The following is a 19,274-nucleotide window of genomic DNA, read 5'->3' as shown; positions in this document are numbered from 1 at the left end:
AAAAGGAGAGAGAAAGTGATCCCATATGTAATTAAAAAAGGTTAAACAAATTTAAAATAAAAAAGTAAAGGTAAAATAGTCTTTTAGCACTTTAAATTTTGCTAAAAGAGGAAAGAAAAAAATTTAATAAAGAGCGCCCATTTATGACAAATGTGGGCGGAAGGAGTTATAAAATAATGAGTTTCCAAAGGACATGAACATGAACACAAAAGAGATAATGGTAATTTAATGAACATTAAACACCTTGCTTAGCGTTGCTTAACCTCCACCGTCACCGTCATAGTCAAATTTCTATATACCCTCCTAACCGTCTTTCCTTACTCACTAAGGAACTTTCCCAAAGAACCAACAAACAGATTTTGAACATGGGTCTGCTTTCTAACAGGTTTGATCAATCAATTTTTTACCCAACTTCTAATTTTGTCTTAAGTTCCAATTTTTATTTGTCTAATTATGAATTATCCTTTTCAGGGTTGATCGAAACAGTCTTAAACCTGGGGATCACATCTATTCTTGGAGGACCGCTTATATTTATGCCCATCATGGTAATTTTTTTGTTTTGTATTTAATTTGATTGTTTAATTTTAGAATTATGATGTTTTTTTTTTTATTTTGGGTGTTTGTTTATTTTCATGTTGATTTGATGTTTGGTATTTTATGAAATTAGATAAGGTTTGTGGGTTTTTGAGTTGAAGGGTTAATTTTTGGATTTGATAGTTGGTCTAATTATGTGAGATTTTCATGAAATATGAATTAATTGCTTAAAGGTATAGTGGATCAAAGAGGAAAACAAATTAAAGTATTGTTGGGAACTAATTAATGACTATTAAATGAGGTTATGGAAGGGTGGTTTTCTGAAGATGCTGTTAGGGTCTAGCCCCTTGTTTAACATGCTCGTCGATCAAGATGAAGTAGATCATGCAATTGAAGGTCAATGTTAAAGTGATTGAAGAAATTACACCTGCTCGAATCATTATAAGAAATGAAAGTGCTCTTTGGTATATAGATATCGAGATTTTTGATTTAATTGTCATGTTTGAATTCCCAAATGGTAGACATTGTGACTGAATTTGAGTTGGGGTTGGTAATGATGCCAACTATTTGATTGTGGTATCCTTATTATGGTGTTAAAATGTGGACATTTCACCTTTGGTCTAATATTTAGAATGGAAGGTTGATCTTTATCCCATCCTAGAGTCATTTTCTATTCTAGTATCTGTTTTCCTTGGCTCTTTCAATGCTGCCACTTCTGAACATTTTTGTCTTTTACAGTTCACTATTAAATGGATTGTATTTTAGGTTAGATTGGTGAGACATGTTAGTGGATTCTAGTTAGTTGGAACATGGGAGTGATCGTGGTAACTTAGTTGCCTCTAATTTAACAAACTATATTTATGATGCCTATCAATGCCCCTTCTCTATCGTTGTTCTTCTATATTGATGTAGATATGAAACCTGATGTAATGGTCTGTCAAAACATTAGGACACTAAAAATGCATATCCACCAATCTTCTTAATATGTTGTTACATAAGGAAGTTATATCTCTTTTTCTTAATGTGTTGTTACAAAATTGTTTTGTTAGTAGTGGCTAGGAATGAATAAGTTTTCCATGTGTGCGAATGTGATGGCTCCACGCCGTCGTTATTGTCATCAAATTTGCACATGTTCATGTGACATGTGCTGGTTGTCCATGTGCATTAGTGAAAATTGGCTCATGTATTAGACAAGTGACACGCTTAGTAATAACGGAATGGATGTAGTCATTTAAGTGTTAGTCATGTGGGCAGTATGCTCCCAGTTCCATGTTTTGTCGAGCTAGTATACACGTGTTATCTCTTTGTTATAGACTTGATGAAGACGATTGAGTTGCCTTTCTTTTGAGGTCGTCTCAAAAGCTCCTTTTCAGTATGCCCTGGCTTTCAGTGTTTATGGTGATCAGGTTTGTGCAATAATTTACAAGTTTGTGTGACTAGTTTATGTTGTTTGTAATACTTACTTAGTGAGAGCATAGTATGTGAATTCAGTTTGTAATAATTGTAGTTATTGCTGGGATTAAGGTTTCAGGCTCTCGCAGAATTGCAGATTTGAGTGGCTGTGGCCCTGTTTCATGTTAACTATGAAGTATTTTTCATTGTTTATTTGTTATGGAATTGTTATTTGGCATTTCTGGCAGACCAATTAAGCATCTGAAAGTTTTGTTTGAGCCTTGAATGAAGTAGTGCCACCATGGGCTTTATAATTTACTTTGAAATTTATGAGTTAATGTCTAGAAGCCTGAGAGGGGTATTTTATTAGGGTTAAACTTATGCGCATTGTATAAGGAGTTGAGTGTATCTATTAACTTGCCAATCAATTGATTAACTGACTGATAAGATCATGTCTATTTGATTCGATATTCTTCAGGGAGGAAAAAAAAAATTGATTTAGCAGGCATGACAGCACTTTTGATCAACTTAATTTGGGGCCTAGTGTAATAATTTTTTTTTTTATTTGTTTTTTAAATGGCTTGCGTGCATCAAGAAGTGGTCCTTAATTATGTGCTTTGAATTTTTAAGATGCCATAACTTCAAGGTCATGCCATCTTGTAACGGTCTTTGAAATCTATTTACTTCACTCTTATTAGTAGAGAATTTGACTTCTAATACTTATTCCTCTTACTAATCAATGTAGGTATTTTTGTTGGGGATAATAAAGTGATCCACTTCACTAGGCGTGGTCAAGAAGTAGGAACAGGGACTGTTTTGGATGTGCTGTTAGTAAGCTCGGGACCTACTCGATCCCATGTACCATGCCCTACTTGTATTCCTCCCGAAGAAGGCCATGGGGTTGTCTCATCTTGTTTAGATTGTTTCCTTGCGGGTGGCATCTTGTATCGTTTTGAATACGATGTCAAAGCCCCCCTTTTTGTTGCTAAAATGCGTGGCGGGACATGCACTCTCGCGGCATCAGATCCCAATGAAACTGTGGTGCATCGAGCAAAATACCTACTTGACAACGGCTTTGGCTTTTACAATGTCTTCAAGAATAACTGTGAGGATTTTGCTATATATTGCAAAACAGGGCTTGTAGTCATTGACCAAGTGACGATGGGCCAAAGCGGGCAAGCAGTGTCACTTATTGGGGGCCCACTTGCAGCTGTTCTTTCAACACCATTACGTTTTTTAACTGCCAGCCCCTATGGAATGGCTGCAATGGCGGTGGGTGTATACTGCACAAGCAGAGTTGCAGCTGATATTGGCATGAGGAAGGATGTCATGAAGTTGGAGGTTGAGGACCTAACGAGGCGGCTAGCAATTGGTGCTCTTCAGGTACTAAACCCACAACTTCCAGCTCCACTTGTCAGCTAGTGCACTGCTGCTTATCGTGATTGTCTTTTTAACATGGGATTTGTTTTATTAGTTTAATAACGCTGTTTAAACTCTTAAATTAAACCTGATACCGTGCTAATAGTGTTTCGGAGTGCAAAATTTTGATCGCTAATGATTATGTTATATTCAGTTGGCGTCATTCATAACTGTTGTAAGTAGTGCTGTCAAATTTTAAACCGAAACCGTTTAACTGCCCGAAACCGACCGACCCAAATGAGAACCGAACCGATTAAAAACCGATTTTTTTGAAACCGAAAACCGACTTGAACCGTATTTTAGTAAACCCGAAACCGAATCGACCCAAATAATGTTAAACCGTATAAGAACCGAACCCGTTAACAAACCGAACCGAATATAAACCGAACTGAAATAAAACCGAACCGAAAAAGAACCGAACCGTATCTAACCCGAAGCCGGTTCCAACCCGAAACCGTTTAAACTGGCAAAAAAACCGCTTACACCGAACCGTTAGCAAAGTGCTACCCGTTTGCACCGAACCATTTAAAAACCGAACTGATTATAAACCGAACTGGTTATAAACCAAACCGTTTATGAACCAAACCGCTTCTAAATCGAACCGTTTACAAACTTTTTTATATAATTAAATGGATTTTTTTTTTTTTTTTTTTTTTTGACGGGGATATAATTAAATGGATTAAATATTAGAAATCTTAGAATATTTTTTTTTAAATAGCAAGGCAAATCATTCATTAAGGTCTTAAGGATAATCAGTGTTCACAAACAAGAGCAAAACAAGCAGGCTCAGGCCCTGCCTCAAACTATTAGCAACACTACTGCCTCTAGTCATGTATACATTTGAGGTGATGAAACCAAATGAAAAAAAAAGCTTGTAATATTAAGTACCAAGGCTTGGCTGAAGGTGTAATAAATAAAATTAATTCACAGAGACTATTAAGCATATGATTACATTGATTTTGTGAGTAATAATGAAATAAAGATGGGAGTGTGCTAGTGACATGAATATACTATTAGGCTATGTTTTAATTCAGATTCAACTATAATTTAGTAAACTTGAAATGGAATCGATATGAATAACGTTAAAGTGGTTAAACAATCGAAGAACCGAACAAGTTATAAACTGAACTGAAAAAGAATCGAACCAGTTAAAAACTGAATCGAAAAAGAACCGAACCAGTTATAAACTGAACCAAAAAAGAACCGAACTGTTTCTAACCCGAAACCGTTTGAACCGGGATAAAAACCGTTTACACCGCACCGTTAACAAACCGCAACCCGTCTGCACCGAAGCGTTTACTACCCGGACTGTTTACAACCCGAACCGAATTAAAACCGCTTAAGAATAAACCGAAACCGAATCGAACCGATAACTATTTAAACCGAACCAAAACCGACCCGTGAGACAATTAAACCGATTCCAAACCGACTCGATTAAATACCGAACCGATTTCAAACCGAACCAAAATCGAACTGTAAAACCGTTTTGACAGTGCTAGTTGTAAGTGATGACATTTTGTTATATTTGTGATCTATCTAGTTTGTTTAATGAAACAGATATGCTACACTTTTACCTGATGTGGACGATTCATTTGGTTTTCCTGTGATTTTTGTTGAAATAAGTCACGGTTCAGGAATGTTGTATCGCCTTCAATATTAATACAATGTACAAAAGACTACAACGAATGTTAACAAATTCAAATCCACAATTATTACATGATCACACCCTCGGAGTCGAAATGGGAGTAAAGTATAATAAATTCAAATAATAAACTCAAAGTTGTTCATAGTATAAAGATTCAGCTAATAGTGCACGTGTTTCATTATGCTGCCATAATCATTTCATGATAAGGACTTTCAAAAGCTAAAATTAGTGGGCAACATAGGCTTTAATAAAGCCAATGTTCTCAAAGTATTTCTGCCTTAAAAAGTGTTCTCTTTTGTTTTTTTACTTGATCTGTTTCTTTTATCACGCTTGTCAATGCAAAACTTCAACGATTAATAACTTTAATTCTCCATAAGTAAAAATTATAAAAGTTATATATTATGATAGTACTTCTTGAGACGAATTCAAAATATTCAACATGAACATATTTTTCCTTACAAATTATTCACAAAAGACGGTCAAAGGAAGAGTGGTGAATAGTGTAAAAGTCAAAGCGGGTCAAGTAAAAAAGAACGGATAAAGTAAGTAATATCTTTAGATTACGTTTCAATTTATTTTTAGCTATCAGCATTGTAGCATATAATACTACTTACTAACTAGGTGTCTATCTTTCAAAGTTCAATTCATCCAACGTTGCTTGCTTGTTTCCTTTGTTTTATTACTTTTTGTTCAAATTGTGAATTTTTTATGTAAATTATTAGTATCAAGGGTTATACTAGACTAAGCATTTAGTATCTTTTCTAATTTGGTATTAATTTAGGACTGTATGACAAAATCACACGCAAATTACTGTAATTAATTTTACATTTTCATTTATTTATTTTTTTTTTTCATTTTTACTCCTTATATATGTAGCCCTAAAGGCTATGTATAACATTTTCCTAGTATCAAAGCCAAATAAGTGAATCATCTTGTTTTTTTAATTAATAAAGAGATGAGCATATATTACTTATAAACGCATATATGTTAAACTTCAATCTTGATTTAGGGTAAACTCCGTGTAGATTGAACACCAAGCTATAGAAGAAAGAAAACTTCTTGAACATATTTACATACTATGTACATTTTTGCAATTATAACCTAACAATAGAAATATAACAACTTGCCGCCTTAAAAGTTCACAAGGACATTCAGAGTCTCTTAAACTATTTAGGGGCTCAATGCTTATTATAAAGTTAGGCCCCTAGAAATAAAGTCATTATAAGTGCAATGTTAATTGATCATTCTAACAGTATATGTTATTATAAATGTTAGTCAATGTGAGTGTACGATTTGAAGATAGTTGATGAACATATGTGATGAGTATAAAAGAGTGAATTCCTCCCTTACTAAAAGTATAATAAAACGCTTATAAACAGTGGTATGACAACTATATATCTAAAAATGTCTATTTATATATATACCCCAATTTATGTAGTGAATCAGGACAAATCTAACTAGGTTTTGTTGCCTACGCCTCATTTTAATTACTTATTCTTGTTGAAATCATGTCCTATGCTACTTGGACTAGGGTATCCCATGTCTGACATGGGTACGTGTCCAAGCGTCCGACGCGGCTATTTTGTGAAAAAATTTCATAATTTTAACTAAAAGTGAAGTGTTTGGGTATCATACCCATGTCCGAGTGTCGAAGATCTGACACGGGTACGTGAGGTGAAATGAAGAGTCCGGTAACATAGATCATGTCAAACCAGATTAGATGATCTTAATTCCCTTTGATTATTTTCATATATCTTTAATTTGTAATTGTAAAAATAATTAAAAAAAAAATCCGTAATAGATTTTAAAAATAGAAGTTGCGACAGTTAGATAATACATATAAAAATAGATATTGTCAGATCTACCGAGATCTCACTTGATAATTATTTTTCTAATTTACGGATATTAATATATAATTAAGGTAAAATTTGGTCAAATTATAAAATCAAATTAAAGAAGATCAGAAAAATCCAAACCTCACAAAACTTTATGAAATTCAGACTAAAACATCTTATATCAAGGAAAGAGAACCAGGTCTAGATCACACATTCACACATGAGTATGTTTCCTTACATATTTTACATATAGCACAAAAAATGATCAAAAGATATTGCGTTAAAGTTCAAATGATATAATTTTAAAAAAATGGAGAAAATAGTATACACAAAGGATCATGGATGTTCCATTACAATAAAAAAAACACGCAATGGCCGTTAAGAGCACGTAAACCAGTTAGTGTAAAAGCATTAACTTCCAGAGAGAAACAGGATGTGGACGTCAAATGATAACAAGTGGCAATATTAATCCATAAATGATCCTAATAGCGCCACTTATTGCTCGAGTTATCCAAAGTGATCCGTCAAAACTCAAATTTAATTTGTAGCGTACTTGGGAGCATACATTGCACCCTGATAATATCTTGGATCTTGCTAACGAACGTCCTCGAAGAGTTAGATAAGCATTTAAAATATTACTTAAAATAGTATTAATTTAGAAAAGCTGAATAAAATCACGCGTCAATTGGTGTAATTAATGTTAATTTTAATTTAATCTTTCTACCTTTACCTAGCGCCCTCGGAGCGTTCGTTAGCTTTTGCCTAATATCTTTTACTTCATCTGCTTTCAAATAAAATGCTCTAATTAAAATTTTCAATATTTACCTACATAATTTTGAACATTTTTTTTTTACGAGGACTTCCTTTCTTATGCTTTATACTTTTATAGTAAATAAGATTAAATTTAGTTTTATAAATGTTTCTAATTTTTTTTATTAATATTAATAGTTATTGATAATTAAAGGTATTATTAATTAAAGTTTTGTGTTTTTATTTATTAAAGTTTTGTGTTAATAAATATACAATATTAAGTGCAAAAAAGTATACTATACATAACATATACTATGCTGTGTATGATTCCAATCAATAAGGCAGAGTTTGTAAGTGTAGTTTCTCCGAAAAGGGTCTATGTGTACCCCAGGTAGACAAATGTTTTTTATTGGCTGATGAGCTTGGCCCACTTGGTCCCACCCCAATAGTTTTGAAAATTTCATTCTGAAAAATTTTGAAAAGAAAATTTTGAAATTCAAATTCTAAATTTGAAAATAATTGTACTTTTGGGATGAATATTTGCGAGTAGAGACTTAGGATGGCCGACGACGGTGGCTTAAGGGTGAGGATCGAAGACGGTGGGTTTAAGGCGAGGGTCAACGACGGTGGCTTGCTTTAAGGCGATGGTCAACGACGGTGGGTTTAAGCTGAATAAAGTGGCTTCAAGGAGAACGACGGTGTGTTTAAGGCGAGGGTGGACGATGGTGACTTAAAGACAACGGTGGCTATAAGGTCAGTAAGGAGGTTGAGAGTAAAAGAAGGGACGATGGTTCGATGTAATGAAAAATTGATGTGGTTTAGAGTATGAATTGATGTTCGGCGAAATCATACACTGATGTGGTACATAAGATGGTGTAGAACAACGAAGGGTGAAATAAAAGGTGCCGGTGAGCAAGCGAAAGAGACGACGGCGATCAAGTGTATTGTTGTAGTATTGAAATTGTTTAGAAAAATTATGTAATGCATCATTTGTGTTATTTTAGTATAAAAATATATTGTTTTAGGAGTATATGTAATATATTTGTATAAAAAAGAAGAATGTTTTATTTTAAAAATTCATATCAAATTCTTAGTTGTAGTTATGGATATAAATGACAAAAAATGTTATGATGTATGTTGGTCAATTTTGTTAATTTAATTGTTAGACTAGTTGTATAATATGTGATTTTGAACTTGAGAATGAAAAGAGTTTATGAATGTAGACTACAATTAGTGAATTTAGAAAAGTTAATTATTGTAGATCTGTTAGATGATGAATTGTGTTTTAGTATAGAATTGAAAACATTTGAGAAGAAATGGTGGGCATGTGATTGTTGTTGAATTGGTGATATGAGTTGATGGTAGACATATAAATGGAGGAAGTGTTACCATTATGGTGGTTTCAAAATAGGTGTAATTATTGTTGGGTAACTAAATTATTATGAAAAATTGAATAGTGTAATGTAAATTAGAATTTGGACATGTATATTTGGTGAAAAGTTATATAGTACCTACAAGAGTACAAGGTGTGGAATGAATTGAATTGATTTGTGGGTTATTAGGCCTAATTAAAAGGTTAGTTATTATATTTGTGGGTTAGTGTATGTTCTCATCAGATTAATTAATTAGAGTTTAGTTCATAAGAGTTCAGTTTATGTCTAATGATATTGCTAATCATATAAAGCCACATTTCATACTTTTAATTTAAGATTTTATGATAATAATAATTATTATTATTATTATTTTATAATAATAATAATAATAATAATAATAATAATTATTATTATTTTATAATAATAATGACTATTAAAGTTTTATTCCATATTTCACTTAATGACAATTATACCATATTTCATTATTTGACGAGGTAGGAGTTAAAAACTTAAAATATGATCGAGTTAGTTTTTAACTAAGACCGGGCCAATTGTTTGGTTTTTTTTTTTATTTGTTACTAATTTATTTTTTTATTTCGAGAATTTTTTAAAAAGAGTTTTGTGTTCATTTGTCATTTTAATATTTGATTTTTTTTTTTAATTATGTAGTATATGTTTTTTAAATGTTTTGGGGTTCCAACTCTTTCAAATGGATGTTCCAATACAATGTTTTTTTTTTTTTTTTTGTATATATATTTTTTTGTTGGTAGTTTATATATGAAAGGGGAAATTCGTTGGATAGTTGGAAAAAGAAAATCGGGCTTAAAGTAATGGGTCGAAATTATATTCGGTTTGTAATTTGTCTTTTTGTTTTTATAACCCCAAACCGAATCCAATATGTAATCTGAACTTAGGGTGTGTTCTATATATGCACCTCATTTTGTCTATTCTGAATTTCTCTTAACTTATCTGAAGTTGCATGAACTTATCTGAACTTATTAGACGTTATTCAAAGTTATTTTAGATGTAATTTTACTTTAGTAATTCTTATCTAAACTTATTAAACTTGTACCGACTAATGTGAACTTGTTACACCTAAAATAAGTGAAAATAAGGTATACTAAACATACTCGTAACTTAATTTATCTAAACTTGTTACACCTGAAATACGTGGAAAAGAAGGTGAACAAAATAGATCTTAAACTTAGATAAGTTCTCTGAAGTTTAGATATGATAGTTTATTATTTTAGGTAAAATGAGTTTTGATAAGGGTTATCCATCCTTTTTACTAGACTCTATTAAACTCAGTAGAGGAAGCCGGTGCGATGTATCGTTTGTTTGAGTTCTTTTTATCATTCATTTTTGTTTATGTGCTAAAATTTGTTACATATTAAGATAAAATTCCTAATATGAAAAGATAATATTATATATTTAATTATTTTATACTTAAAAATCTCATTTGTCAATTTCCCTTAACTTAAAGAAATAAATAATCTCTTGTTTGTTTGGCTGCAACAAAAATTTATAATCCTACATGGCGCACTAAGAAAATAAAATCCTACGTAGAGGTGTTAATTCGGTTAACCGAATGGAGTTTGGGTCGGGTCTACTCGAGTCGGGTATGTTCGTATCGGATATATTTGGGTCAAAATTATTCTTTTAACTCGGATCGGGTCGGGCCGGATCAAATTCGGATCATGGTAAATTGATTCTGGGTCAGATATGAGTCTGATCAACTCTAGATCGGTTCACTTTCGGTTCGGATTCAAAAGGGCTTTTACCGGGTTATTTCGTGTCGATTGGATTTGTGTTAGGTTGATTTCGGTTCGGATGATTTCGATTCGGTCAAGTTCGGTTTGATTAAGATAAGGTTGATTTGTACCCTTGATTCATCATTAGTGTTCAATTTCAATTCAATTCCTTTTTGTGCTTGGCTGGATTTTGGTCGAGTTGACCAAATTCATATCCGAATAAGGTTCCTTTTAAACTAGAGTTATTATTGAGTTTTTACCTTATTATTGGGTTTATATGAAGTCGTATCATATAAGTGAAACGATAAAAAATATAATGAGCTAGTGATATATTGACAAATGATAGTTACATATAGTGGTATATAGTATACATATAAGAATGTCATCTTTTTAAGGTTATTATAAATCTTGAATTGTACAATCTTCAATTTCATCTTTTAGATGAGACAAATGTAAAGCTTAGAAAGTAATTTTATACAATTGGTATGTACATGAAGTAAACTTGTTACTCTGGAATATTTTTTTTGTAGTAAAATAAGTTAACTTATTTGTAATTAGTTAATATAGTAGTATAAGAACTAAAATAAAAAAGTCGATAATTAATTGTGATCGGGTTTTTCGGATCGGGTAAAAATCAAATTGAGTTAAAATCGGGTCGTGTTTATCAGTTCGGGTCAAAACAGATCGGATTTGATCAGTTATTTTTTGGGTCAACTTCGGATCGAGTTGTACTCGGGTCGGGTTAAATCGGTTCGATTTAAGTTCAGGTCGGGTCAAATCGGATTCGTGTTGTGTTCAGTTTGGATCAAATCGGTGCCGGGTTAAGTTCAGATCGGGTCAAGTTCGGATTCGGGTCGAGTTCGGTTCGGTTACTGATCGGGTTTGGGTGTTGATTTTATCGGATCAAATCGGATCGGTTACAGTTCGAAACCGATAATTATTTTTGAGTCGGTTCGGTTTTGACACCTCTAATCCTACGTCGTGGGTCTCTAAAATGAAATCCTACATTAGATTGGAATTTATAACACCTAATTTAGCTTTATTGGACCTTATTAAAGACCTTTTAGAAGTTATTAGACATTATATAACTTATTGGAATTTGTTAGGTGTTATTTATGTTATCATAACCTATTGGACTATATTGAAGTTATACCACTGTATTTATACTTGTTAGAGCTTATTAAAGTTATTGAAATTTATTAGACGTGAAAAAACTTATGTAATTATAGTTAATTTAATTTCCATGTTTAGTTAACAAATATCTTCCAAATTATTTTATTTGATATATATTATACCTTTCATATTAGGTAATTCTTAATTTTCAAAAATGATTAGATACAAAATCAACATCAACAATATAATATAAAAACAGACATCAGAAATGACACGTGTCAATTCCTAGTGTGGTATTTTCCGTCCAAAAAAACCCTTCTCTTTTTTGCTAACATTTTTTTTGAAAAATTTGGTACTCCATATAATATAATTATCATAGTATTATTTGAAATATTTTATACGAACTTTTTGTACTGACTCCGTTTTTACATACTTGTTCCACTTTCCTTTTGCGGCCGTTTTTAAATACTTGCTCCATTTTCTTATCTGGAAAGCTTTTATAATATGTAATTCATTTTTCTCAACTAGTAGGACCCAATTTTATTACTTTTAAATTATCTCTCCTTCAATTTACCTTCCACTAACCCCACTACCTCTGTATTTTAATACTTTCTCCAAATTCTCCTAAAACTCCGCGCATGGAGAAATGGAGCAAGTTTAAAAACGGAGGGAGTAGTAGATATATTGCTTTTATTTAATTGTAGTACAAATGTTATTATTGCAACCCAAATCATCAAAATATATATATTAAACGAGCATCAACAAACACTTTGCACCCTATGACGTTTGACCCTTTGCTTTGTTTATACCCCCCCCCCCCATTTTACATTTAAATCTTAATCGTTGCATCATATGGTACATTGTCTCATACTTCCCTACCCCTGTTCGAGTAACACCTTCGTCCTTGTACTCATCCATTAGTTTGCTAGTTTCAGTGAAGAACATGAAACCCTTTTTGAAAGCATAGTCGTGGCAAAACTGGGCATACTCTTCTCCTGATACAAAGGTCATTCCAACTTCTGGGTCATTTGCTATTTCCTGATCCTCTTCTTCACAGTCCTCAAACACCTCGTTTAGATCAATGTTTCTTTCTGAATTGCCCTCCACATTTGCCATTACACTACAACCCAACCCTGCACAGCACAATTAAACTCATAAATAATTCCCCACCACAATTAAATAATATACATGTAATAATACATAATCATACCACTATAATTATATTCATACTAAAAAAAATAATTTCACACAAAGATTGTTTAAAATCAATTTTATAAACTCACGATAAAGGTACATTATACATTATTAACTACAAATCAATAACTTTCATATTTTTTCATAATTTAAACCATGGATTGGAATTAAATAGCAAAACTATAATCATATCTATCTTCTTCAACCCAATTATATTTCCTTATAAACAACTTTTTCATCAAACATAACATATTACCTAATTACTCACTATAACTATGTCAAATCAAGAGAAAAACTTTCAATTAAAAATACTTACTGTCAATGCCCCCAATAAAGTTTTGAGCTTCTTACTTCAGCTTCGATTCAACAAATGACTTGAACTTCATTCGCCAATATCGTAGAAATTGTTTCTAAAACTATATTAACATACCTTGGTGGACTGAGTAATCGTACGCTGAGAAAGGAGAATACCCACTTCTGGTCGAATAATTGAAATTTTTGAGTAATACTTTTTAGCAAAATAGCGCCATCTAAAACTATATTAACATACCTTGCTCGACTAAGTAATCGTACGCTGAGAAAGGAGAATACCCTCTTCTGGTCGAATAATCGAAATTTTTGAGTATTATTTTTTAGCAAAATGGCGCCATAATTTCATCCTTACCGCTGCTCTCTTCTTAGGCGGGAATCTCACTCATTTTTAACGCTCAACTATCTCGCTCAACTCTCTTTCTTTCTTTTTTTACAAAATTGACGTGTCATCATTTCATTGGCTGTCTATGTGGGGCTACACATAGACTTTGTCTATGTGTATCACCTCCCTAGTTTCTCCCCTCTTTATTAGAGTCTTCATCCTAATTTGAATCAAAACCTTATTATTATTATTAAAAATTTGAAACCTCACCATACGTCATGCATGAGTCATTTATTACAAACTAGATGAAGCTCGTGCGATGCACGGTTTGTTTGAATTTTTTAAAATAATTTTTTTACATATATATTTATGTGTTAAAAATTGTTAAATATTTAGATAAAATTCCTGATATTAAAAGATAATATTTTATATTTAATTAATTTAAACTGGATAATCTCATTCGCTAATTTTGCTTACGTGTCAGTTAAATTATTTAATTCTAAAAGAAATTAATAATCTCGTATTTAATTGGCTACCACTAAAATTTATTATCCTACGTGGCGCGCTGAAAAAATTAAATCCTACGTGGCTCTCTAAAAACTCGTGAAAAAACTCCTCTTTATATATATATATATATATATATATATATATATATATATATATATATATATATATATATATATATATATATATATATATATATATATATATATATATATATATATATTAGATTTAATTTTTATTTTATAAAAAAGAAAAAGACAAAAGAAAAAGGAGATATTAAAAAAAAAAAAAAAAGACAGATGAATAAAATGGTCAAACATAAGCAGGAAAGTCACAATCACATTCAGAGCATGCCCAATGGTTAACCAATTGGGTTGGTTATTAGGAGAGAGAAACTGAAAAAATAATAAAAAATTGAAGAGAGAGAAAGTTGGGGGAATTTGTCAATAACCTGGTTATTCTCATAACCGGTTATTTGAGGTTGGTTATGCAATAGAATATTGCAAGTGGGTGGTTTTTATGACAACTCTTGATGACGTGACACAAAAGGATTGTGACACCTATTTCCTTAATCAATGGCTGAGATTTGCTCTGATTTTTATTATCGTTGTAATTTCGTAACGGCCATAACTTTTCAAATACAATTCTAAAAAAAAAAAAAAAAAAAAAACACCAACGGCTTTATTTTAGTTTTCTCTATAAAATGAGCCCAATATTGAGGTATTTTGAAACAATTTTTTTTTTAGTGAATATTACTCTCTTTATTATCAAATTGTGTAAGAAATGAATATTCCAAAATCTAATTAAAAAAAACCCACAAAATCTCAAAACTCATCACAACCCCAAAATAATCCAAATCTTCATTAATTAACGAATTTAGTAAAGTTGCAATTATTGTGTATTTCTTAATTAACGACTAATAACTTACTAATTAAATAATATAATACATTAATTTTAAACATAAGTCATTTTAATTAATGTATGCTAATAATAATTATCAGTTTTAATTTATTATTACCAAGTGTATTAGTTATATATGATAGGATTTAAGAGAGATATTGTGTGGTGGGGTTGGGTAAAAGTAGGAGAAAGCAAATGTATAACCAAAAAGTTGTGGTTAACTATTGGGAGACATTGGTTATTAAATGGGTATAAGAGTGGTTATAGATGAGGTGGATGATGTAGAAATTAATAAAATAAGCAATAACCACAATGGTTGTGGGCAACCATTGTGTTTGCTCTCACATGAAATGTGTCAAAATTTTCTTTAGAAAGGGCCACGCATGGTCGCCTGCCAACACTCGAAACGTGTAAATTAGGGTAAGATTATTTACAAAACACTTGCGCAAACTAACTGATCACCTCCTATTGGCTCACCATTGTCCCACATGTCGCCCCTTTACTTATTCTACCATTACTCCATTCCTCTTTAATAATTGACAGTGGCGGATCTAGGATTTTATGGGTAATAGGTCACTATTGTGCCTAGATAGCATACCAATCATCAATAATGCATTGTTTACAAAGATAAAAAATTAAAATTTTTGTTATTTACATTTGGTATTATTCGTGATGATTAAGAAAGAATATAGCGAAAAGCGGGTCTGTTCTTTTCAGCTTAATTTTCATTTCATTTCAATTCAGTTCAATTCGGCTCCAATCAGTTCATTTTGGCTCCAATCAGTTCAGTTCAGTTCAGTTTAATTCATTTCAATTCAATTCCTAATTTCCTTCTCTCATAAAATATTCAGTTCAGTTCAGCTCCAATCAATTCAGTTCACCCCAGCTCAGCTCAACTCAGTAAATGAGAACAGGCCCTAAGTACGAAGTACCACTTTTATGATAACGTACCTTAAGTAAATGAAGACAAGGTAAAACGTGGGATATATAACTAGATGAACATATGTAAAATAATGTTGACATTTTTTAGGGAAAGTATGAACACGTAAGGTTGGAGTATTATGTAAAGTTTTATAAAAGGAATAGTAAAATAAAAAATGCTCAAACCCGAATACGTAAAAGGAACCAAAAATGTACATATTACAACCAATTAGATGGATTGAACAATCCAATTTATCATATTAATAGATACTATACTCCATAGTAACAATTTGAATTAGATTAAATAATCAAGTTTATAGTGATTAATGATTATTGATGATCATATCTACTTATGTTGTATTAGATTACCTATTTCAAAAAAAAAAAATAAAATAAAAAAACCAAAACTATACTAAGTATTTTTTTGTAAAAAAAAAATGGTGGGTCTTGTGACCCACCATGACCAAGCTTGCATCCGCCAATGATAATTGATACAGTTAAATTTAGGAAACATTTTTATTATTTTAGTGGGGATTATTATAGAAAGAGGGAAATAATAAAATAATTTAAGTGAGTTTATTTTAAACTAAGGTCCCGTTCACTTCACCTTATTTTTGCTGAAGTGAAATTATTTTTACTGAAACAAAATTATAGTTGCTGAACTTAAATTATTTTTACTGAATTTAAATTAATTTTACTGAAGTGAATTGCTGAACTGAAATTTTTTTTGTTGATTTTCTATTATGATTCTTCTTTAAGAAAACTGAATTTTATTGAACTAGACTTATTTTTACTGAACTAAAATTAATTTTACAGAACTGAACTAAAATTATTTTTACTTAGTATTATTTTTTTAAGGTGAAGTGAACAGGGCCTAAAAGGGAAATAATAAACTATAATATGAAGTTACCAAATATAAAAGTGATGCACTTATAAAAACACCTACAAAATGAAAGTAATGCATTTAAAAAAATGGAGAAAGTAATACATTAGTTTAACCTTATTCTTATTAAATACACGGTATAAAATATTACTCCGTAATAAAAAGTATAGTATGGAGTACAAAATAAAGTTATATTAGAAATGTTTATATTAATATCTATCTAACAATGTATCTCATGATAACTAGTAGTATGATTTTATTACATTTATAAAATATTACTCCGTACAAGAATAATCAAAGTTAATACTCCCACTAAGTTTTTTTGTGTTAAGTGTTACATTTATCAAATGCGACCGTGTTTTAAATAGTGTTACACTTTTATTGTTGGCAAAAAGTTACTTTTAATATTTTATCTTTCTCTTTTCATAGCCTCCACCCAAACTCAATATTGTTTTATTATTATTTTTTTTCTCTCATATTTATTACTTTTCAATAAACTAATAACTTCATCATCTTTTTTTTTACAATTTGATAACACTCTAACTACCCTCCTTATCTCTTATTTTATATAAGTCATTTAAATTGCCTAAAAATATTGTCAAATTGTAACACTTATTAAAACACAAGGATATTATATAAATATTGACAAAAGTCCAACGTATTCAGTTATTGTGGAATGAATGGAGTAACTTTATCTCTTGGGAAAAAAATTGATCAAACATCTATATGGAGTATCAAAAACTTATATGTTCACTCGGTTTACAATAATATTAGTGTATATCTAGTCAATTTAGGTTTTTTTTTTTTTTTTTCTTTTAGGGTAACTTTAAGAGTCTGTTTTCTTCATCTTAATTTCAGTTCATTTCAGAACAGTTCCTAATTTCCTTCTCTCATGAATAATTCAGTTCAACTCAGTTCAGTTCAGTTCAACTCAGTTCAATAAATCAAAACAAGCCTGATACGATTTGAGGAAATTTAGTTTTAATCAAATTGGTGAAAATTTGCATTAAATGCAAAACAAAGGTCTTTTTTTTTTTTTTTTGAGGGAAACAAAGGTCTATTTTATTCATCTTATTTACACATATTTTATATTTAATAAATTCTAAAAAGTTCAGTTCAGGAAAAATAAGCTAAGAATGGTCTAAATTCAAATTACAACTAAAACTTATTTTTTCTGAATTGAAATTATCTGAACTTTTTTTTATTGAAAAAACAAATGTAACAAAAAAGTTAGATGACTAAATTTAGCTTTAATGCAGAGGACAAGATTAAGGGCCCTCTAATCAATCAATTAATTATTTATTTACTTATGTATTTTCTAAATTCAAATTTGGTTGGACAATTGGACCCACCACAAGGTCCACAAGACCACAACTATTTCAACCGCAAAGTGAAATTTCCACTCTTTCTATTCTAAAATTCAATGTCCCAAGCACACAAATTTTTAGCTAGACTCATGACTAACCATAGCTGGCTGATCCTGCGCAGCAAAAATGAATATGTATTAGAAAAAAATAAACATTTAGTAATTGAACATTGTAATATAAAAAAATGAACATTTATAATATAAAAGTAAAATAAAGAGACTACAAATCTAAAAAAAAAATGGTACATCTAATATTGTATAACTGAAAATTTCAGTTGTAAATAAAAATGAACATATAACAATGTTGCTTATTCACCAACATTTTTTTTAAGCTTCAAATGAAATACCTTGAGTTGTTCAATGCTCTTGAATGAATATCTTTCAATCTTTGATTGATTATACGAAGTACTACGTATGATTTAATACCAAATAAATAAATCAACAATATGTTTTTTTAATAGTGAACAAAATGCTAATGTCTTACATTATTAATGTTAATGTTAATGTTAATTAAACATCCTTTACTATAAAAACGAACATTGAATATAACTAAACAAATACAAAAATGTGTATTAATTAAAAAAAATGAATATTTATTTTGTAAGAGTGAACATCATACTACATGAAAATAAACATTTTGTTTTATGAGAATTGAGTATATGAAAATGAAGATGCAATTATAGAGAAATACAATATTAATGTAAAATATGATTAGTTAGAAAATGTTTATTTTTGTTATAGTAAATATTCATTTCAATGAAGGACTAGTTAAAGTTGGCTGGTCTTAAGTCCCAGCTATTGGCCCTGTTTGGCAATTGGTTGTTGGCTGTTGCCTGTTTTAGTTGGCTAGTTTGACTGGCTGTTTAGATTGGCTTTTGAGTTGGCTGTTTGACTAGAGTTGTAATGTTTGGTAAATTGGTTGCTAGGTGCTAGTTGTTGTTAAACAATATCAACACTAATGAACTAATATATTACTTTAATATTAATTAAAATAATAAATTATTAGTAATAATAATTGTAAATTAATTATTAATTATTTACAATAAGTTTACAATAATTT

General features: G+C 30.7%; 1 protein-coding gene across 1 annotated transcript; it reads left to right on the top strand.

The window, feature by feature from the left end:
- The first annotated feature begins 247 nt into the window (after window positions 1-247).
- LOC145583846 (NC domain-containing protein-like protein) lies at window positions 248-3,492 on the top strand. The gene is made up of 3 exons (XM_081640812.1): window positions 248-385; window positions 472-545; window positions 2,672-3,492. The coding sequence occupies exons 1-3, from the start codon at window positions 366-368 to the stop codon at window positions 3,346-3,348; spliced, it is 771 nt and encodes a 256-aa protein (XP_081496938.1). The 5' UTR covers window positions 248-365; the 3' UTR covers window positions 3,349-3,492.
- Window positions 3,493-19,274: the final 15,782 nt, after the last annotated feature.

Source organism: Chenopodium album, chromosome 2 (assembly GCF_948465745.1).
Source record: "Chenopodium album chromosome 2, dcCheAlbu1.1, whole genome shotgun sequence".
Taxonomy (NCBI): Eukaryota; Viridiplantae; Streptophyta; class Magnoliopsida; order Caryophyllales; family Amaranthaceae; genus Chenopodium; species Chenopodium album.
Note: the sequence above shows the minus strand (reverse complement) of the source record. Positions and strands in the feature narration are given on the sequence as shown.